The sequence below is a fragment of the Odontesthes bonariensis genome, chromosome 12 (assembly GCF_027942865.1).
Source record: "Odontesthes bonariensis isolate fOdoBon6 chromosome 12, fOdoBon6.hap1, whole genome shotgun sequence".
NCBI lineage: Eukaryota > Metazoa > Chordata > Actinopteri > Atheriniformes > Atherinopsidae > Odontesthes > Odontesthes bonariensis.
The window spans coordinates 14,871,932-14,894,879 of record NC_134517.1 but is presented as its reverse complement, the minus strand read 5'-3'; the positions used below and the strand labels follow the sequence as shown (position 1 = coordinate 14,894,879).

Below are 22,948 nucleotides of genomic sequence, written 5' to 3'. Positions count from 1 at the left end.
TCGAGTTTCCTGAGGACATACTTTCGCAGGACACTCGTTGCAGGGAGAAGCCGCGGATTTGATTTTTCGCAGCTAGCAAGCTTGTGCGCACATTGTAGAACACAGCTTCCTTCGTCTGAAGGAATGACACGTTTTTTATGTTCCTAACGTTTCCTTTAAAAACTTCAAAATGAATCTCGATAGACTTAGAAAGCGAGTAAGGCAGTACATTGACCAGGTAAGCATACTGGCGTCTTTGTTAGTTTCTCTGTTGCTAGCTAATGCTAGCTTTCCAGCAAATATAGTTGTAACAAACCTTTACAGTACGTCACCCTTGCATCATATTGGCTATGTAACCAAGGAATCAAACTAAAAACTGTGAATTTGGATTTGTCTGACCCTACCATTGTGTCTCTGTTAACAGCAACAATATCAAAGTGCTCTGTTTTGGGCCGACAAGATAGCATCCCTTTCTCATGGTGAGTAAATGACGAGAGTGTTATTTATGACCAGTCGATAAAACAGCGAAATGTTACTGTGCCTGTCAGTTCTACATGTAAAGTTAAAGTTGGGGTGCTTGGGTCGCGTACGTGTACTACCATGTAGATTTTGAAGCTCAGCGAGGTACCATCAACTTTTACTACCTAACGTCTATTGCGGCAAAATCAACATGTCAACTGCCCTGCAGCACGTTATGTTCAAAATGAGGCATCGACGAGTTTAAAAACACCGATTGGTCAATCGGTTCTCACGAAAAATTAAATATTTTTTTAAGAAACCCAGGTGGATAGGTACTAGGCTTTTTTTCCCCCACTTCTTTTGTTTTGTTTTAGATAAAGAATTAGGCAGTGTCTCTGGTTTTCCCCAACGATCATCTATGTACACAACTTAACAGAGGGACTGCACATCTGTAACAGCCTCAAGCTTTGAAGCTTTGTTCTTGTTGGCTCTATAAAAACTGCAAGTTGTTTTTGCTCTTTTTTTCTTTCTTCCTATCAAAATCGCTGGAAATAGACTTTAAAAGGATTCCCGTTTTCTTACATTCGGGTACCAATTTCAGACTTTCTTTCTCCAATTGGCTTTGCAAAATTTCTGTGCACTTTGATTTTTGATAGAAATAGTGAGATTATTATTTTTAAGATTGTTTTTATAAAATCACTGAATCAATAACTTAATTCAATACATTTTCTTGACGTACAGTAAGTCAAATATTCCCCCCAAAAAATGCACCTCTGTATTTGCAAATCAGCTCACCTGTTTTTTATTTTTTTAATTCTATATTTGTTCTTTACATGCTCCCAATCCCACTGAACACTACTAGGGTTTTAACTTAAACAACGCTGTGCACCTATTATATACTGATGCTTGTTCCTTGATAGTTATATTATGAAGTTTATATCTTCACTTGTGTGCAACATTTTCCAAAAAACTGTGTTGCTTTCAGTCCACACTGTAACTTCAAATCCTCGTGCTTGGTTACAATACTAGTTTGTTCTTCATTTGAGAAATATTAAAGCTTTAGGTTCGTGTTTGCTGTCAAACATCTGGTGCTGGCCACACAGCCCCTTTTAGGTGAACACGTCTATAGCAAAAGTTGGGTTTCCACACACTGGGAATGATCTTGATTGTAAAAGTGAAACTGAGGTCATTACTGGAAATATACTTTGTATGTTAAACTTACTTTGTTGCACGGGAAGACCATAGTGTTTTTCACTGAAGACTTTTGGTGTTTGTGCTCTGTTATTGTTGTCGTGGTTCATCACCACTGAAAAGAAGGTAGCAGGGATGGCTAATAAAGCAGTAGCTTTCTAATGACAGAAGTATCATAAAAACCTCTCAACAACGACATCATATGGTCATAACTGGATAACCTGCCCTATTTGTTTGGTATACAGAGGATCCCCAGGATATCTACTGGCTAGCTCAGTGCCTTTACCTAACCTCACAATACCACAGAGCCTCGCACGCCCTACGTTCACGAAAACTTGACAAGGTGGGTTGTACTTTTTTTTTTTAAATGTGAGAGCGATGAGGCTTCCATTCATAACACAATCGATGGGTTAAAGATTACACAACGTTTGTGTCATGAATTAAAATCAAAGTTAAAACTGTCACAGACAGTTTAGCCGCTTATTCTCACTTTTGTCTTTCTGAAACAATTCTTGTGTTTTCTGCCACAGTTGTATGGAGCTTGTCAGTATCTTGCTGCTAGGTGCCATGTAAGTAAATAGAAAATCTATAACACCAGTTCTAAGTTCTCCCCTACACTATTATTATTACAGATCAGTATCTAGACCAACTTGTCAGATGTTAATGCCTTAGATCATTTGTTTATCTTTTTTTATTTTTTATTATTTATTTATTTTTTCTAGTATGCTGCCAAAGAGTTCCAGCAGGCCTTGGATATCCTGGATGCAGAGGAGTCAGATAATAAGAAAGTGTTGGACAAAAGTGGAAAGGAGGACAACGGAACAGAGTCAACAAAAGACTGGGATATGTCCCCTGCCTCTGTAAGCTTGAGCAGACATAGAAATATGTTGGTGTTGTCATTGATAGCATTGGGTCAGTCTGGCAGACTGCTGTGCTCTTGTGGCCAATGCTTGTGGGATTAACCGTGTTTCAGTTCTTGTTTTTTGTGTGTAGGGTATTAACACTACATCAATATCTGGGTAATTAATACAAAATGAATATCTCCGTTCTCATTTTTTTCTCTCTGAAATATTTCAGATCAGCAGCTCCATCTGCCTCCTGCGGGGTAAAATCTATGATGCCATGGACAACAGGCCACTGGCCACCTCCAGCTACAAAGAGGCCTTGAAACTAGATGTGTACTGCTTTGAAGCCTTTGACCTTTTAACGTCTCACCACATGTTGACCGCACAGGAAGGTGAGGCTGAAATCTAGACATGATGTGGGTTAATCTTTTTATTTGTTATACATATATAGATGTGTTTATATCTATATATGTATGTATAGAATAGAAAAATACTTTATTCCTCCCCCAGTCGGGGAAATTAAAATATATATATATATATATATATATATATATATATATATATATATGTAATGACCATTTATTTTTGGTAATGTCTGTATGAAACTTAATTTTCTTTCTTTGACAGAAAAAGATTTCCTTGACTCGCTTCCTCTGAGTCAGCAGTGCACCGAGGAAGAGGAGGAGCTGTTACACTTCCTATTTGAGAATAAATTAAAGAAGGTAGAGGGCTCTACATAAAGCTTTACATTTTTTTCAATGGTAATTTTTCAACAAATCTTCCAAGAGGGCCAAAATCTGAAATGGATTTCTCTCTCCATGAATGTTGTCTGTGCACAACACTTCTGGACTTCTGTCAAATGGAATTAAAAGGCAGAATGTAATGCTTTGCAAATGAATGTATAACTTCTATGTTTAAATAGTAAAAGGCAATATATTACATATTTAAACGGGGAGGGAAAAAATGTGTTTACTTATTTATTCTTCTTTTAATTAAAAAACATGAAAGTGTTAGGGAACCAAGGAGACCGCTTAAAGTTGAACGTGGTACGAGCTGCTCAGTTCAGGCCTCCTTTGTGTTTTCTTGTCTTGGGGTTGCAGGACACCCACATTGGCACCCGGACTTGCATATCCATTTTGTCCCCGTGTTCTGTTGTCAGAAAAATAGTCAAATTGATGTGTTTACAGATATTGTGATGCGCGTATGCTGTAATTCCGTTGCTTACCATGGATATTACGGTCACCTTTTCATAGGTCTTTTGCGGGGCGTTTTATATGGTTTCCCACCTGCTCACATTAAAGCCTTTTCATTTACCTTTCAGAGACATGCATTAAGACAGATATACTTTCTCCTTCTATCCCTTTACAGTATAACAAGCCCAGTGACTTGGTGGTGCCAGAGATGGTCAATGGTCTTCAGGACAACTTGGATGTTGTGGTGTCTCTTGCTGAGAGGCATTATTATAATTGTGATTTCAAGATGTGCTACAAACTCACATCAATGTAGGTGTCCACAGTTTCCATCTTTTTCTTCTGTTTTTGTATTTGGGGAATTAATTAGCTACAAATAAAGAGAGGAGCTGTAGAGAAAATTAAAAGACTAATCGCTTCTTCACTTTGTAATCTGTTTTTCTTTGCCACATTGAGTTCTTATTGATCTTCAGACTAAGCGTTTCCTTATGAACAGCTTGTACTTATACATTTAAAATCAACCAATGGTGAATGCGGCTCTCCACCATGCGAATTGCATTATTTTTGTTTCAACTTTGATGTTTTACACAGTTCCCCATTGACAAAATGCAGATTTTCATTAACTTTGGTTATGTCCTTTCTGGGGGGGGTGGAAGGAAGAGTAAAAATAAGACGTTTCTTGCATATTATTCCAATCAGGAAGTTGCGGTGTGGGTTTTTGGGCATAAAAGAGATGCTATTTGTTTTTCAGGGTGATGGTGAAAGACCCCTTTCATGCCAACTGTTTACCAGTTCATATAGGAACTTTGGTTGAGCTTGGAAAAGCAAATGGTAAACATATTTACTCACGGCTGATTCTTTCATGTAGAAATAAATATATATTTATTTGTATTTCTAAAAAAAAAAAATGTTTTTTTTCCTTGCAGAGTTGTTTTACCTCTCACACAAACTTGTAGACTTGTATCCCAACAACCCGGTAAGTTTTTTCCCCTAACCTTTTATCTTGTTTATTCATTTTTAGCAGAATTTTAGTGTTTGCTTTTTTTCCCCCCTTTTTTTAAAAAAAAAATTTTTTATACAAACAAAACTTTTTACCAGGTATCCTGGTTTGCTGTTGGGTGCTACTATCTCATGGTTGGTCACAAAAATGAACACGCGCGGCGATACCTTAGGTATGTGTTTGCACATTCAAAAGGAACTACATCCTGTGTGTTGCCACCTTACTTGGGGTTTACATTTAGCATTAACTCTGTTTATTGTACATTTCCTGTAGCAAAGCTACCACCCTGGAGAGAACTTATGGTCCTGCATGGATAGCCTATGGTCACTCATTTGCAGTGGAGAGTGAGCATGACCAAGCCATGGCTGCCTACTTCACTGCTGCGCAGCTGATGAAAGGGTGGGTAAAGGACTGAGGTATCCTTCAGTGCTCAGTTCCACACCTGTACAATGTAGATATGTCTGTTTTTAGAGCTGTACTTGGTAAAGGTCATTATCTAATACAATAAATGGAGGTATAGTCAAGCAAAGTTTGTCTGTTAGCGAACCGCCTCTAATAAGTTACAATTGAGCCAGGAAGTGAGGAAGATTATTGGTAAATAAGCCTAGTTTTAACAAATTAATAAAACAAAAAAAAAAACCTGGAAAAACAGATGGACGCGATTGTTTTATACATGACTTGTTCTTCTTGCTTTAGGTGTCACTTACCCATGCTCTACATTGGACTGGAGTACGGTCTAACCAACAATTCCAAGCTGGCAGAACGTTTTTTCAGCCAGGCTCTTAGTATCGCTCCAGAGGACCCATTCGTCATACATGAGGTGGCAGTGGTTGCATTTCAAAATGGAGAGTGAGTATATAGCGGAAAACACAATAACAGTGCTCTAATAGGATATCGGTGCCATAAATGTTACAGGCAGCATAAATGGATGTTGGTATGTCGCAGTGGTATTTGGGAATGTTGGTTTTCACAGGCTTTGTTGTTGTTGTTTTTTTTTTTAAATGGCCACCAATGTTAAGCTGTGAAATCACAGTATCTTTAGTAATTGACAGATCAGATCAGATCCCGGTCAGATGCACAACTGACAGGAACATTTACATACATTTTGTATTTAAATAACTCATGCATCCTCGTACAACTGCAAAATGGATTTCTCCTCTCCTCGACTGTTACAGCTGGAAGACAGCAGAAAGGTTATTTCTTGATGCGATGGAGAAGATTAAAGCCATAGGGAATGAGGTGACAGCTAATTTCTATCAGTAGTAGAATTATTGTGGTGCATGTCTTTAAGACGTGACCGGGTCTCCATATGTATTACTAACGTATACTTTTTGCTTTTATTACTTTTCGCTGTCTATCAAGGTTACTGTGGACAAGTGGGAGCCTTTGCTGAACAACTTGGGACACGTGTGTCGGAAACTAAAGTAAGTATGGAACCAACTGTACTGTGCAGTTATCTGTTTGAATAAAGACGGGATGTGAATGTATTTGCAGCTCTCCCTTTTTGTGTTCAACCACCACCGAACATGGTCCTCAGGACATTGTGCCATTATGCAACCGTGTTGTGGGCATATTCCTCTGAAAATAATAATTGGAGAATGATGTGCTGTAGCATCTATCTGCAATCTTAATGACAAAGTTATTAGTATAGTTATTAGTTATTAGTATGGAGAGCAAACTTGTTATTTTGTCAGTGTCAGGAAATCCTTGTGCTTGTGAACAACAAGGCTTTCATTATCTTTGAGTTGACACATGATGTATTTTTTAAGTGTGGGACCTGTATTGTCTTCTTTAAGGCAGATTGCCTCAGATTGTTGCAAAGATTGTTTATTTAATTTATACTATGTTGGAGTCTGTGGTTTGTGAAGAGTGCACAAAACCAGACGCACAAGTTTCATCAGTTCAAGTATCGGACAAGAATAGATGCATCAGGATCTGACAGCCAATTCATTCTGCAAACCCCAGACTTTCAAGATTAACAGAAAGACCAAACTTTTCCAAAGCAATAGCAATAATAGTTGCACTAAAGTAAAAACCAGGAGATGCATTTTTAAGTATGGAGTATGCACAGAACAGGGCTTCGAAATGTGCACATCTCCTCTGCATACTCGTACTCTGATACTCTACTGTGTGTATTGAGAGACTGTGGACATTTTGTTCCATCAATAAACATGAATGGAAAAGTTAGCCATTTAGTATTCTTTGAATTCTCAATGAGATGTATTTTGCCACATTCCTGAAAGCCGCTCATTACATTTAGTTGAATCTACGAGTAACAGCTTTGTATATTGTCATGTTTAATTTTTGTAGAAAGTATGACCAGGCTCTGGAGTACCACCGTCAAGCACTGGTGTTGATCCCCCAGCATGCCTCTACCTACGCTGCCATAGGATATGTGCACACCCTCATGGGGGACTTTGAAAGCGCTATTGACTACTTTCACACGGTGAGTTTTACAGGGGGTTGTATTGCTCAGCTTCCTTCGGTATTAAAGGGGATGTTCTGCAGCACTAACTTCCCCTTTAAATGGTTTTGTTTTCTGTCATCATTTGTGTTGGGTCACTTGTGGAGTAGAGAGCAGATGGCTTTTCTGAGAGGAATGGGAGTAGCCATGTTTATAGAAACTGCAGCAGTTTGTTGTGAACAAGGCATTCGTGATGGCAACTCAGGGCTCTAGAGTGTTACGAATTTGGTCGCACGTGCAACCTATTTTCTAAATGGTGCGACTAAAAAAAAATCTGAGGTTTCACAGGTGCAACCACCCGTTCGAGGAAAAAAAAAAGTCTACGCGACTCTGAAAGTCTCCCTGTGGTTCAACAACAGACACACATTAGACCCATATCGTGGTCTAAACCAATCAGAGATAGTGCAGGGCGGGACCCGCCTCTGATTGGCCCGTGTACGTTTGAACACGTGCGTGCTGTAGTCAGACAGAGAGGTGATGAACCTCGGCTCGTCAGATGAACAGTGGATGTAGCCGCGGGTGATAAGATGAAAAGAACGATTGACAACTTTTTGGTTAAGTTAAGGCCTGATACGTCCGAAAATAACCACAACCAATGCTCTGACACGGAGCCATCAACCTCCCACGTTATGTCAGGCCCTGGTCCGGAGCTAGCATCAGATAATGAGCCACATACGATCGACTCCGAGCCAGAACCAACTGAAATTAAAAGGGGTAAAGTGTATACATTTCCAAGAGAGTGGCTTGACCAGTTTCCCTGGCTAAGATGCAGTAAAGCCGATAATATAATGCACTGCATTTACTGTAAAGTGTGGCAATAGTGAATTTGTGACTGGTTCGAATTGAAACGCTGAAAAAGCAAAACGCATCTATGAAACGCATTACCTGCTCAGTGTCCCCTCTCCCCGCTGCCTTTCAGCGGCAGGCAGCAGCAAACAGATCATCGGACGAGGCCCAGATGATAATCAAGTTTAACGTTGCCGACCATATTGCAAAAGTTCCCTTCACTAAGTTCAAGTCGGAAATAATTCTTCAGAAGAAAAATAGCTTGTACGTAAACCCGACGTACAGCAATGATGTCGCATGCGCGCAATTTATAGGAGTCATCGCAGATACATTGAAAAAAAAAAAAAAAGGCGTCTGTGCTAATTGCGAACAGTGAGTACATGGCATTCCTGATCGTTCAGGAACGCGTCATTGTGTACGGCCGTATCTTGAGGAGAGGAAGACCGGTGAATACACTGATATATATATTTAACCCAACTACAGGAGTTGGCCATCCGAGGGGACTGTGACTGCAATGGAGGATAGTCCATAAGACATTGAGCCATGAGATGTTCAGTTTGAAGCCCTTAAAACACTTGCAATTTTAATTTAGATTTTCTTTTTATTTAATTTATCTTGAGATGTTTTAAGTTTAAATTTCAGGCCAGTGAAGCACTTTAAGCACCAACACTTTTTCAGTAAGTTTGTAGAATTGTGGTTCAAATAAAGAACTTTATTTTGACCAGATTGCTAGTTGATCGTTTACAAGTCAAAATTGCCTATATGGACAGCGATTTTATAAAATAAAAAACATAAAAATAAAAAAAAAGTAAACCTGTAAAACTGCAGTGTTAAATGCAATGCGTTTGAAAATTTGGGTGCACCTAACTTTTGTGCTGGTGCACCTAAGAAAAAAAAGTTGGGCGCACCAGTGCAAAAAGTTAGTCTAGAGCCCTGCAATTTGTCGTCCAGCCAGCTTTCAGTCATAAGACAAAAATTACTAGGCACAATACTTATAGAAATATGTATATTTCTATAAGTATAAAAAGTACTTTAATGCTTTTAGTGATGCAGAGCTTGATTATTTTGGCTGAACTGTATTTTTTTTTTTATGGATGATTGCCTGTGATTTGGCTGATTTTCAATGCCAGTATACTTAATGTTGTGTTTTTGTTCTTTTCTATCTGTGGCAGGCGCTTGGACTGAAAAGGGACGACACTTTCTCTGTGACAATGCTTGGTCACTGTATTGAAATGTACATTGGTGACACGGATGCCTATATAGGTTGGTTTTATCTTGGAAAAGTTCAGAAATCTGTATTCTTTACTATGGCTTACTATAGGAAGGAAAAGAGTGCTCTGCATGCTTCATGGGGCTGGAAATCGCTACTTCAATTCGAAAGGTTGTGATTCCGTTCGATTTTCAATTTCATACCAATTTCCAAAGTTCTGTCTCAGTACAAATTTGGCTTGCCTGGAAGGGAGATTTTCACAAAAGTAACTGCAAAAAGTGAATGAATAAGAAGCTTTTTGGTTAATCAAGAAATTATTTCAAATTTTGCTTTACTTTTGTTTCTCGGGGTTTAAATGCTGCCACACATCTACCTCAAGGAATGATGGTGTTTCTGTCATGTTTTCTCTCTCCTCACAGACATTGCAGGCTCTAACAGACACATGTATAAATTGCGTTGCTCAATTCCTTAAAGGTAGGGTAGGAGATCCTGGATTTTGAGTCCAGCGAAGCTGCATTTTGAAAATACACAGGTCAAAAGTCCCAACCCTTTTCTTCACTTTCCCCCCGAAGGCACGCGCTGTTCTGACAGCAAGCATCAATCGTTGCCGTATTTAGTATTTAGTATATGCTAACTATACGTTTAATAATGCTCGGTGCTAGCCAAGCTGGCTCTAGTTTAGCTTCCTGCCAAGCTTCTGGACGCGTAATTCGTTCACGGAGCAGGGTACGCACACAGGGGGAATGAGGGGGAGGGAGGAGCAGATTGCAGTTTGATTGACGGCATCAGTATCCAATCATTGTGAACGGTCCGTTCAGTATGATTGGATACTGTTTTTCCTAGATTGTACGTTCTAGAGGCCACTAAAACTTTTCATATTTGTGTCAAAACTTTTAATTAATTGGTTGCAATGGGGGTGTGAAGAGTATTTCAAGCAATATGTAAAAAAATGTTCCAGAAAAAGATCCCCTACCCCACCTTTAAGGTTGCTTACGTAGATGATGCTGAAAATGACATACAATAAAAATCTATTCAGGGATTTTATAAATTGGCTTTCTCAAATGAAAATAATGTGAATTAGAAAATCTTTTTTTGTTTGTTTGTTGTTTTTTTAACCCAGCCCTAGTGCTGCCCTAGTGTTGTAAAGCACAGAGCTTTGAGTAGCAACAGAATTCTTTGTGGCAAAACCCTTACAAAATATAGCAGCTAAATCTACATTTATTTATTTTAACTTCAGCCAGAACTGGGGCAAAGATTCTCAACATTTTAAGTGTATAAAATGATAGTCGTCTGGTCGTTGCAGAAATGTGGTGTTATTTGTTTTCCGTGAAGGTACGGACCTCAATGACAAGGTGCGAGGCAGCTTGAATACTCCAGCACTGATGAAGATGTTGAACACGTCGGAGTCGGCAGAAATTCTGGCTACGCCCAGGCCGGAAGAGGCGAACGTGGCTTCATTGGAAACACCAGTCTCCAGTCAGGACAAGATGATGCTGGAGACACCTCTTCGGCTCTCGTTAACTCTGGAGTGTGACATGTTCGAGAACGACATGATGTTAGACACCTTATCAGACACCAGCACGTGATGTCATCCTGTCAGGAGATGGAACTCTTTTTAGTGAGGTTGTCATATGTGCACGTCCAAGCCCAAGAATGAAAACACCAAACTTTAGCAGCCAATCCTCCACCATGTGGATTCTCCCCGTTGTGCATTACATGGTGGTCTTAAAAGTGACAAAACATAGACGATGCAGTTGTGAACGTTTAGAACAATTTGTGGTACAGCACCTACTGTATGCATAATAAAATGTGCAAGAATGCACTTTAAAGAGGGATATTAACACATGTTGTCTTCAAAGGGTTGAATATTTTTTTAACCTTGGGTTTAAACACTGGGAAAATGTGGCAGAATGATCCCCGACTGAACAGAGCAAACGGCTGCACAGCTCGCATCATAAATCAAAAGACTACAGTAAGTCACTTCTTACTGCCTGTGGCAGGACCCTCCATGTTTAACCTGTGGATTTTCACCCTGAATAAAGAGCCAGCTAATTATAAGCAGTTTTTGTGAATAACCATCTTTGGCTATTCCTATAATAAACCATGCATTTATTTTAAACATTTTGCATATGTTTTTGGTGTTTTTGTTTTTTTTGTTTTTTTTTACCTGTTGTCATTTTGACAGGATTATTCTTGAGCAGCTGCTGTTCAGGAAGTACAGTGATCAGCTGTCCATCGTCAGGTCAGGGCTCAAACCACAGCTTCCCCAGGTCACGTGTTGACCTTGTTCCTTGTGCAAGATGTTCAACCCCATATGCGTTTCCAACTTGTGAGTGCTATTAGTTGAAGGTATATGCTAAATGAATGCAAGCCATCCATTTTCTGTACCCGTTTCATCCTACTCAGTCGCGGGGGGCCTGGAGCCAATCCTAGTTGATATCAGGCGAGAGGCGAGGTGCATCCTGGACGGGAAGGCAGTCCATCATAGGGCCAACAGACACCGACCATGCAAGCTCATAGTCACTCCTAGGGTGGAGGAAAGATCACTGATTAACCAAATGCACAAGTTTTTCGGCTGTGAGAGGAAACTGGAGTACCCAGAGGAACCCATGCATGCACAGAGAAAACAACCAAGATTCCAACCAGGAACTTTAATGTAAATTAAATCATTTTAGATTATATTTCTGGTGGGTTAGTGTAAGAGTTGCTCCTAAATAGAAACCTGTTGTTACATGAAAACCTGTTGTTTTATTTACGACCACTATATGATTTGAAAAAAAGAAGACCTGTCATTTTACATTGCAGATTTTTTTCATTTTCTCATACAATTGTAATGACAATGGGGATATTTGCACATAATCATTGCATTGTGAGCTAAATCAAATTTGATATTGAAATTGCACTTCTTGGTTTAATGAAGTTTCCCCCCCCCCCCCCCATTTCATCCCATTAAGATGAAAATGAGCCAATTAAGCTGTCTTCTAAAGGGGCACAGATGTACTTTTTAGGCATATAGTGTAGGGGGAGACAACCCCTTTACAGCAAGGAGCATCCTTTCAAATGTCATATTCTGGCTTAGATTAGGAGTGAGGAGTGAGCCTCGGATGAAAACGCAACCTCCATCCCTGAGCAGAAAGCGCCAACCACATTCGGTGTTCATCCGTTTACCGGGTCTTATGTCCAATGGGGAGCATCTGTGGTAACTTGAGAAGAGATGGGTTGTACTCCGTCTAAATCCACCGGTATTTACTCTCAAGAAAGGGTCTGTCGGGACCTGGACACCTGCTCCACGTTTGTCCCCAGCCAGAAGAGCTCCGTGTCCCCACCTGAGAGACCCCGGCTGTGCGTGGAGACCAGTAGCGGAAAGCAAACTTTTCTCAATGGTGAGTTTTAGGCCAGTTCGTATAATGTGGCACTTTCACCGGACTTTGAGTATGCGTATAAAGGTATTGTGTCTCGTGCTCGCTAATGGGACAAACATAATTAGTGCGGGTGAAATGGAAAATCGCCTGAGCACGATGTCAGTTTTATTCCGGCCAACAGTGCCTTGCTGCCTGCGTTCGATTTATTAAGTTCGTTTTGTTGACTGTTTTAGTTCCCTACCGAGATGTCCATGAGCGGTCAGGGGACCCGTCGTTATGCCATGAAAACTGGAGCTCTGCTGGCAGCGCCGGTCCCGGGACTTCTTCCTGCGCGATGGCCCGCAGCCCGACCCGGGACCTGCACAGTGCTACCGGGGCCTCTTAAGCTCCATCCAGGGCCGGCCAATACAAAGTGGCCCGGGAAAATGGGCAATGGAGCCTGTGCAGCCTATACCATGTTTAATTAGGTTAAATAATAATAATAATAATAATAATTCGCCAACTATAGCATGTGTTGGCAAATGCATTCGGTTTTGTGTGACAATCTTTTTCATACGAGCGTTATTAGAAAAAAATTAAATAAATGTTTCTGGATTGGTTCCACATTTCTGTCCTCTTTTTTTTAAAACCACAAAAATACATCATGGCACATGCCACGAGTTCAGATTTAAAATCAGTATTGGTATTGGGATCCAACAACTTGAGTCAAAGTGGCCATGAAAAAAAAAACATCAGAAAAAAACAAAAACAAATTCTACCCTTTTGAATATCTTCTCGCGATATTAGGTCCCTTTACTCTCGCGAGAACACAATAGCTTAACCCTCACAAAGCGAGGGAGATGGAAAGAAATGAGGTCTGAAAAGGACCAGATGACCGTGGGCAAGGAGAAAAGTGTGGTGGAGTTACAGTTTAGGGACATACCAACGGATCAGGAAAGCACTCCTGGTAACCCCAAGCAGAAAGAAGAGAAGAAAGAGGTTTTTTCAAAGGTAGGGCGCCAGGCTTTTGCGATGTGTTGCATTGTTTATGCTGCGTGGAAAACCGACATGGAGGAGACGCGGAGGGAGGTGTTCCAGCACCGCGGACAGCGACTGCTGAAGGAAGTGCTTCACGATTATCCCACGGACCTCCTGAGCTGTCAGAATAATTCACAGCCTTTTCTGTGTATAGATTTCATATACCTTCTCATTTAATCTAATATTACAATTGACCGAGTCAAGGTGACATTAACAGGTGATGTTTGAAGGAATGCAGGAGACCTCGACAGCAGAAGACTTGCAGTATTATGTCAAGTCCAATTCCGTGCGTCATACAATTTTATATCCCGTGACCCAAGTTGTAGGCCTCCAAATCCTAATAAACCCATTGCAGTAGGTGTCATGAATCTGAGTAATGCAGCAACTAACACGGATTATTTATTCAACCATGTATTGGAGTAACTCTGTATGTAACGTAGTAGAAAATATTGATAATGTAGAGGTCTCAGAGCCTAAAGTGATCATGTTTTTTAGAGCACATGAGTTTATTCATTGATTTATGTATTCATTCATCTGATTGTTAACCTCTGTAAGGTGGGTCTAAAGTTTAAATAATCATCTCATTACCCACTATCAAGGTTGTATTATGGCTATATTTAGTTCAGTTTAATTTCTATTTATAATCTGTCATGGCACAACCATGACTACATGTTTGCAATTATTGATATATTCTCTGTGGGTGCACTATTTTTTTTATCTGTTACATGTTTTGTTCTTCAGTCCATCTCCTTACATAACATATCTCTAGGTATGTTTTGGAACTGAAAGGTTTCCATTTCAAATCAAACGTTTAAAAAACAGTTCACTACTTAGTTACTATAAGGTTAAGGAGTTGAACGGAACAGGTTTAAATATGCACGTACATATACATAAACATATATATCTATTATATTATAAATTACATTACTGTACAAAAAGTCTTGAACCCTCATTTCGTCATATAGAGCCAGGAAAATTGGAACAATTCCAAAAAGCCTGGAAGTCAGTATTTTGAACCTTGTTAAGGTTTTACAAAGCACTTTGCATGTGTTTCCCAACTCATATATAGCATTTCTTTTGACATAAATGCATTCTGTATACGTTATGCATTGCTTTTTTTCTCTACAAAAACACCTGCATGTGACCACCTTTATTTTTCAGCAGTGAACCTTAGTTTTTAGAGAAGCTTCCTTGTAATTTCCTGTTGTACTATTCAGGTACAGTTGTCTGGGCTTCTTAAATGATATTCCAAAGCTACTCTTTGGATGTTGGCTGCCTTTTGTTCCATTTCCTGTCAAGATGATCCCGCATTGCTTCAGTGATGTTGAGATACAGGCTCAGGGGAAGAATTCGTCACTCCATAAGATCTGTTGCCAATTATTTTAAGTCCAGTTTTAATGTCATTCGGCATACCTCAGCTTTTTCTACCCATTTCCCTTTCTGAAGAATGTCTCCTTGACAGCCATCCCTCCCTCGAGATCATGTCTCACGAGGCCTCAAATGAAGGTCCAGATGCGTCACTCAGGTCCTGTGTCAGCTCTTATGGATAAAGATGCAACACTGGAGATTTTGCTGCCTTTAGAGTTTTTGTTTCCTCCATTTCTTAAGGACATCACTTTCAGATACTGTCCATCTGCTGTATATAGGATTCTAGGCCTGACACTCCTTCTTTTGTCCTCCACTTGTCCAGTTTCCCCAAATTTTTAAGGACCCACTGCACACCATGTTCTTTTAGAATCTCCTAATTGGTGCAAAAATACTATTCTATGCCTGTCAAACTTTGTTATCTTTGGAATTTTTGTAACAACAAGAGGGGTGGCTCAAGACTTTTGCACAATACTATATAAGAAAGAAAAATGGCCAACTCTGAAGCAGTAGAGAATAAAACACAAGGAGGAATAAATAAATAAAATGTCACATACTCAAAAATACTGCATCAAACAGTTCCTATTATATATCTCAATAGTTCTTTTTCTCAACCCTCCATAACAGTTTTCAAAACTGCACTGCCTCATTCTACTTTCAACAAAAGTGCAGTATCAAGCTTTTTGTTGTAGGCTGTTCTTGTCAGCTGGTGTTAGGTAGACGAGATGTGGAAACAGTATCTCCAGAATAGAGTGGTTAAACATTAACCACCTTTGCAGAAATGAGTAATAGTCTTCATTTATTGCTAAGCAGGAGAAAAATATGTGAATGGCTGTTTACAGGTGGTGATTCGAAGGCTCCCGCCTAGCCTGTCAAAGGACCAGCTAGAAGAACAACTTAGTCCACTTCCATCCTATGACTATTTTGAATTCTTCCCAGCGGATCATAGGTACATTAGTTTTATAACTCAATTAAGCAAAAACACCGTCTCCTCAATAGATATTAATGATTTAATTGTTTCTGTTTGAATTCACAGTCTCTCTCCCCACCTGTTCTCCAGAGCATACATCAATTTTAAAAACACAGAAGATATCCTTCTGTTTCGGGATCGATTTGATGGCTACGTCTTCATTGACAACAAGGGTATTTCTAATTTTACTCAAACTCGTACTTCGTGGACAATGATGGTCACGAATGTTGACACAAAGCACAGCCTGTTCAGCTATATGAAATACAAACACAAGCATGTTTGTTTTGCAGCTACAGGTCGAATTTTATGGATAAAGATGTGGCTTAAGAGCTTTTGTTGCCATTGTAACTATTTGATAGCTGGTCTCTTAAAAGATTAACTGCCTTGTATTTCAATATTTACTCAGGCCAGGAGTATCCTGCAGTGGTAGAGTTTGCCCCCTTTCAGAAGGTTTCTAAAAAGAAGCTCAAGAAGAAGGATGGAAAAGCAGGGAGCATTGAAGAAGGTACTAAAATACAAAACTTAAGAATAGATTCCACTTGGTGAAAGACTCACCCAGTCATGTCTAGTGAATATAGAATTTTCCTAAATGGGTTTAAGATGCTCAGAAAATCAGGTTTTTTAAATTAACATGCTTTAATTGATTAGTTTAATTATCCATTTTGTCTGTGAAATTCACTCAGACCCAGAATACAAGCGATTCTTGGAGCATTACTCCTGTGATGAAGAGAAGTCTATGGCCAACCCTGAGATTCTCCTGGGGGAGATAGAAGCCAAGACCAGAGAGCTTATAGGTACACTATCATATCCATATTATCTAACACACAGTTGTTCTTATCAAAAACAAAATTATGGAAGATTCCCATGCATCTGAGTTAGTTACTTTAACAAAATGGCCACGTTTTTTTGGTCCCTTTTTTCTGTTTGATTTCAGCCAAACGGACAACACCTCTGCTAGAGTACATCAAAAATAAGAAAATTGAGAAACAGGTGAGAAAGGTGCAGAGAACTCACCTGAAAATAAATTCCCTTCAAAGTGTTTTTTTAAAATGTAAAACTAACTTATTCAGTGTCACATGATTCACAATAGAGAATAAGAGAGGAGAAGAGAGAGGAGAGGAGAAAAAGAGAACTGGAAAAGAAACGACAAAGAGAGGAGGAAAAGAGGAAGAGGCGAGAGGAGGAGAGACGCAAGCGAAAAGAGGCAGAGAAGCAGAAGAAATTATCGGATAAAGACATTAAAATTAAGGTAATCTCTCATCGCTACAAAGCTGTTTAATACTAAAGTGTATATCCCTGTTATTTGAGTGTTGCAACAGCATGAAACTATTGAGTTTCTCCCTGTTACCTGCATATCCAGCTCCTGAAGAAAAGTGACAGAGATGATGATGCTGATTCAGACAGAATGAAGGACAAAAGCGAAACTGGAGAGGCAGACAGGGTTAAATGGGAAAAAGCTGGAGGACAAATGAAGTCAAAAGAACCCAAAGAAAAGTAAGACATGTTAAACTCAACAGTGGGAAATAGATAGTTGTTCAAATTCGACACAATTTATTAACTGTAGAAATGAAACAGTTCATTGTGATTTTTAACAAGCTCCACATTTAACACAACAGGCACAATTCTTCTCTGGGTTTTTACTGAATACTTTTTGACAGAAGTCTTCTACAAAAATTACAATCCAACCACAAAGTCCAGTTTGGTGTAACAGCATAAAACCCACAATACTGAAACAATATCAGTAAAACATTAACTTTTTTGTTTGTTAAATGATAATAAAGTGATATAAAGCACGTTTCCTATCACCCAAATGAGGATGATTTATGTATAATTTTGGGAAAAATACTTATCACATACTGCCTGCTTGTTCAATGTTTTAAACTTGAACATTCCTCTTTATTTTAGGGGCAGAAACACAACTTTACTACTAAATTGTGCTTGTAAATATAATCCCAACACTTATTTCTGTGTGTAAAAAGAAAAAAAAAAAACAAAAGAAAAGAAAAACACAAACTAACAATGCATACTCTGACCACCAGAGGTCAGCCTGAGAGTGACAAAGAGCAGAAAGAGCAGCATGGGCGCAGACAGAGAGATAAAGATCACCGTGGGAAAGATGAAGAGAGGAAACGACAGCAACACCACTACGACTTTGACAAGTTCATGCGGCGGAAAGATGAAACTAAATGGGGGAAGGGTTACTGCCAGGACCGAGCCAAGAAAGAGGGGCATCATCATGGCTATTCTTACGGTCACGACAGTGGAGACAAAATGGGAAAGGAGGACAGGGAGGACCTGAGTAGCAGGAAGGAACGCCTCCGAAACAAGGTGAGCGAGAAGGTGAGCATGAGAATAGGAGGAAGGTGATCGCTATTTTCTTTGTCTTTGATGATGTCAGACCTGTAACTATGTTTTAATGTTGTGATATGCATTCTTTTTTTATTTCGATTTTGTTCTAGGTAGTAGTGCTCCCTTGTTAGAGCTTTAATAAACTTACATCCTTGCCCTTGTCTACAAAATATACCTGCTGTTATTGAATAGAGTAACAAGTGGGGATGATGGGATGACCATGAGGAAAACAGAATTAAACTAAGTCAAAATAATATTAATCCTTGATTTAAGTTTGCTGATTCAAGTGTCTTCACCTTTGACTCACTAAAATACAGCCGGGAGCCCTTTTTTTAATCAGTTGCTCTACTGTTGTTTATGATTGATAAGACCCATGAGATGGCATGAGCTGTAAACACACTCTGTATGTAACTTTAATCGACTGTCTATGAAGGATGGACAAAGCCACTGCGACAACACCAGTTGCTTTGTTGGCTACTGTTTTAAAGCCTTGGATCCAACCTTGGACTCTGTGCATATCCATTGGGTTGAAGCCACTGCAAACATTTGTCACTTCAAAAACTTCTCACTTCCAACTCCTCAAATTCTGATGCTTCGTCAGGAGTCGGGGCTGAACGCAGGGGGTGCCCCCCAAAACATCCCTTTTGGATCCTCAAAGTTTCCAGAGCTGGTGTCATACCAGTCACTGGACACATTCCTTATATATCTATCAAGGTATCAGTGTGTGTAACACACAACGTGCATATTGTGTAAATTGCTCTATGAGCCTTAATTTCCCCCTAAAGGACAAATAAAGTTATTTGAATTGATTTGAAAAACAAAAGCAGACAATGTCAGTGAGACTTTGTACATAAAATGTATTTAATTATGTATTTCTAATGCCTAACCATGATGTTTTTTCTAACTTTAAGTCATTTTAATGTAAAAAAGAAAAGAAGTAGTGCAGTGATAGAGCGAAGGAAGTCAAGATAAAGGTCCCTTGCACTTGAACACGAGGTATCTTAATAATGGGTGTTTTCCACCTGCAAACAGTTTTGGGGTTTTTTAAAATCCCTTCCAAGAGGAAGATTTTCACTCACTCCGAATATAACGTTTGAATGTAGACGAAAAATCGGAGATAACACCTTTATCCATAGTTAGGGATGGTTTCAGGATCACCTGAGCCATCCCTAACTATAAGCTTTATCAAAAAGGAAAGTTTTAAGCCTGGTCTTAAAAGTGCAAAGGGTGTCTGCTTCCCAGACATTTACTGGCAGCTTATTCCACAAGAGAGGGGCCTGATAACTGAAGGCTCTGCCTTCCATTCTACTTTTAGAAACTCTGGGAACCTCAAGTAGACCTGCAGTTTGGGAGCGAAGTGCTCTGTTAGGAAAATATCTTATAATGAGATCTTTAAGAAATGATGGAGCTCGGTCATTAAGAGCTTTACATGTGAGAAGAAGAATCTTAAATTCTATTCTGAATTTAAAAGGGAGCCAATGAAGAGAAGCTAAAACTGGAGAAATATGATCTCTCCTGTTAGTTCTCATCAGAACTCTGGCTGCAGCATTTTGGATCAGCTGAAGGCTTTTCAGAGAATATGTGGGACAGCCCAATAATAAAGAATTTCAGTAGTCCAATCTTGAAGTAACAGATGCATGGACTAGTTTTTCTGCATCTTTCTGAGACAAGATGTTCCTGATTTTAACAATATTACGAAGATGAAAGAAGGCAGTCCTAGAAACCTGTTTTATATGCGAGTCAAATGTTACGGGGTACAAAAAACTCAAACGTCACAGAACCCGATGTTTTGGTCATGCTTAGGATTTGTGGGATACCTTTGAGAACCAGATGGTTTTCACTAAAGAATGGCGAGTGAATTTTTGTCCAGGACACTGCTGTTACATTTCACCAAGCAGCATATACCATGAATTAAACGGCAGGGAACTTTTTTGATATAATCTGCCAGTCCTGTCAGAAAAGTTGCGTGCACATTGTGTCTGTGCATTGTCATGTGAGCGAAGGATGTAGAGACGTGCTAAATTCTTTTTGTCTTCGGAAACGGATGAGGGAAGAAAAAAGAAAAAAAAACAGGTGTTTTGTCGATGCTACTCTTCCCCCTCTTACTTCCTTTTGCAGTTTTGGTTGAAAAGCCAGAACTATTAATACAATTTTATCAAAGTCAGTCACTGTCCAGTCATGAATGTGTAGATTACCTTACCTAGAGAGAACCAGACAGTTTTTCGTTTGATGGATTTACTTAGACTTCAAGAAAAAATAAAAAAAAGAAATAAAAAAAAAGAGAGAAAATGCAGTCATGCATGATAAACTGAAAGTGTATGATAAAGTGAAAAGCTTCTGTTTTCAGCATCAGAGGTTGCCTCACGGTAAAATTGGCTCTTCTTTAAGAATAGTCTGTGCCTAACCTCAGAGATATAATTTTCTTCTTACTTTTACCAAGTCTCCTTAAAACCTGCTAGCTGCTCTTCGTTACGAGATTATAGTGTGCACAACGCTAATCGCACGCTCCAAATAATTACATCTCTGTTAAGAAATTGCAGTGGTGGTTCAGTGGCTCTAGGATAAACTGTCACATTGGGTGTGTGGCGTGGTGGTGAAGGAGGACCCGGATGCAGATATTCCAATTTTATTCCTTAATTTATTACAAAATCCAAACATAAGGCGCAATGCAAAAACCTAAACTATGATAAAAAAAAAAAAACCGACTATGGACAAAGCTGATACACACGAGTGGCGGTGACATGGATGACGGTGAGGATCTGGCAAGCTGCATGAACAGACTTGGAGACTAAATACTGAGGAGGGTGATTATTGAGTGAAGGCAGCTTAGAGGGAAAAACGCTGGCGACGTGAGTGAAGCTGATGGCAGGGCAAGAGAGACTGAGGAAAAACAGGGGAACATAAAGACTAAACAGGAAAAATAAAACATGATAAACTGACAGACGTGACATAAACACATTCAATTGACTTTTTGCTGTTATTCAATTTCCAAGTCGAAGTTAAACGGGAGTTTCTGTACTCATGAGTACAGTGTAAGTCACCTAAGCGCATGAGTGCGTGTGGTTATATGAACTCGTGTACACACGCTGTGCGCTCATTGTCTCTCTGATGTTCTTGCTCTCTCGTCTCCCCGCAGGACCGTCCAGCCATGCAGCTCTATCAGCCAGGCGCCCGCAACAGGAAGCGTATGAGCTCATCCAGCAAAGGCTATGACTGCCTCCCTGTGGGCCACTCACCGGAACGCAGAACAGAGCACTGTTATGAGGTTGTCGCCATAGCAACAGGACTGGAGAGGGGGTTTGAGAAAAGCAAAGGGGAACAGTGAATAGCCAGGATGCTTTGGGGACATAAAAGAAGAAATATTAAGCTTCAGGCCAAGTTGATGGTGGCTGGTTTGACTGGTCATCACTGGGCTTTAAAGACAGAGGAATATGGGAACTTTAAAAGTAAACCATCTTGTAAGTTTTGTTGCTGTTTGGAGTAATGAAATTGAGAACTATGAATGTTGGACAAGGTTTTTTGTCTTGCTAAAGCATGGGTATGTGAATACTGACAACAGAAGCAAATCATGTAAATATCAGAAAGAAAGCACAAAAAATGAGTTTGTCCCAATTCTTTGTCATAGTTCAAATGCTTTCCTAGTCATGATTCATAGATTGATGCTGACTTTTTAATTTAATGCAGCTGCTACCTGTTGTGTTCCTTTTGCCTTCATCAACACTTGAGACAGTTCAGTATCACTCCCTGCCTGGTCATGCTTTTGAAGTTGGTCCCTGTAGGAGGCCGTTCACTTCTGGTTATATCAATAGTTTGGAAGACATCTTTCTGAGCCTTTTTTATATAGTCTGCTGAGCCTGGATGTTTATAAATATCTCATAGGTTTAATTAGAATTAAGTAACGTAAGTGGAACTTACAATGTATGTGGAAATTGCTAGAGAAATTCAATGTGTATATTTGTGTGTACATTTGAGTAAATGAGACTGAAAACTGAACTAGAGGAGAACGTTATATGTCAAAATATTTTACTTTTATATTTAGCTCATCTCTCTCTCTCTAAGATGTCACATGACAGAGGCAGCATTTTTGTGAGCCAAGCTTTGTAAATGATCATCCATGAGCCAGGAAGAACACATTTCTATAAAACATGTCCTAGAAATTACGTAAATATAAAATTGCAGAGTATGACACCAATCGTTATTTCTCTTTATGCTGTTTGCATGGATTTATGTTGACTATGTCTACTAAATGTAATGTAAATGTCACAAGTATACATCATTTGATAAAGTTACTTTAATGGGCCTTGTGTTAAATTTCCATGTGATGAAACATTTGTCTGTGATACCCTGTATACCATTTTGTTTGAGATTTTTTTTCCCTCTAAGTTGTCAAAAAATAAAGCTGTTCTGGTTGAGCACATTCAACAGCGTTTCAGTTACTGTGGTAGCTTTCTGAAAGTTTGGGTGAGGCTCAGGATGCACGCTAACAAATTGCAGATTTGAGTCAGTTAACAGCAGATGAATACACAACTACACGTTGGTCGCCAGACATGCCCAGTTGCATCATGAGTAATTCTGACGTAAAAAGTTTAAGTTCAACCTTTATTTCTGATGAGTTTCACAAATGAGTTCAGAGGGGAATTTTGTGGGAAGGCGGTATTTTTGTGTAGACATTTTATGATGACGGTGGATATTTTTCAGTGGTTGATTAAAGCTTTTGTTCGGAATAATGTGGAAAGACTGGCAGCCAGAGGCTGTTACACA

At 39.4% G+C, this 22,948-nt stretch overlaps 2 protein-coding genes across 3 annotated transcripts; both read left to right on the top strand.

Annotated features, from left to right (window-relative positions):
• The first annotated feature begins 31 nt into the window (after positions 1 to 31).
• Positions 32 to 10,969, top strand: cdc16 (cell division cycle 16 homolog (S. cerevisiae)). The gene is made up of 18 exons (XM_075478648.1): positions 32 to 217; positions 404 to 458; positions 1,875 to 1,972; positions 2,160 to 2,198; positions 2,352 to 2,489; positions 2,707 to 2,866; positions 3,102 to 3,196; positions 3,843 to 3,976; positions 4,416 to 4,495; positions 4,591 to 4,640; positions 4,763 to 4,836; positions 4,938 to 5,063; positions 5,361 to 5,513; positions 5,840 to 5,903; positions 6,027 to 6,088; positions 6,975 to 7,110; positions 9,087 to 9,177; positions 10,457 to 10,969. Exons 1-18 carry the CDS (start codon positions 170 to 172, stop codon positions 10,708 to 10,710), a joined length of 1,857 nt encoding a protein of 618 aa, XP_075334763.1. The 5' UTR covers positions 32 to 169; the 3' UTR covers positions 10,711 to 10,969.
• A 2,324-nt stretch (positions 10,970 to 13,293) lies between these two features.
• Positions 13,294 to 22,609, top strand: upf3a (UPF3A regulator of nonsense mediated mRNA decay). Of its 2 annotated transcripts, none has more exons than XM_075479211.1 (10): positions 13,294 to 13,476; positions 15,711 to 15,817; positions 15,905 to 16,011; positions 16,245 to 16,343; positions 16,522 to 16,632; positions 16,773 to 16,828; positions 16,929 to 17,087; positions 17,199 to 17,332; positions 17,878 to 18,166; positions 21,324 to 22,609. In XM_075479211.1, exons 1-10 carry the CDS (start codon positions 13,336 to 13,338, stop codon positions 21,510 to 21,512), a joined length of 1,392 nt encoding a protein of 463 aa, XP_075335326.1. In that variant the 5' UTR covers positions 13,294 to 13,335; the 3' UTR covers positions 21,513 to 22,609. The 2 variants fall into 2 exon arrangements, with proteins under 2 accessions (XP_075335326.1, XP_075335325.1); XM_075479210.1 differs by having other exon boundaries at positions 17,878 to 18,178.
• The last annotated feature ends 339 nt before the right edge of the window (positions 22,610 to 22,948 follow it).

Bases quoted from the DNA above. Each gene is read 5' to 3' on its own strand.
- cdc16 (XM_075478648.1), top strand. From the start codon at position 170: ATGAATCTCGATAGACTTAGAAAGCGAGTAAGGCAGTACATTGACCAG. The intron at 2,199-2,351 runs GTAAGTAAATAG...TATTTTTTCTAG, and splicing joins ATCTTGCTGCTAGGTGCCAT to TATGCTGCCAAAGAGTTCCA. The intron at 5,904-6,026 runs GTGACAGCTAAT...CTGTCTATCAAG, and splicing joins TTAAAGCCATAGGGAATGAG to GTTACTGTGGACAAGTGGGA.
- upf3a (XM_075479210.1), top strand. From the start codon at position 13,336: ATGAGGTCTGAAAAGGACCAGATGACCGTGGGCAAGGAGAAAAGTGTG. The intron at 13,477-15,710 runs GTAGGGCGCCAG...GGCTGTTTACAG, and splicing joins AGAAAGAGGTTTTTTCAAAG to GTGGTGATTCGAAGGCTCCC. The intron at 16,829-16,928 runs GTGAGAAAGGTG...GATTCACAATAG, and splicing joins ATAAGAAAATTGAGAAACAG to AGAATAAGAGAGGAGAAGAG.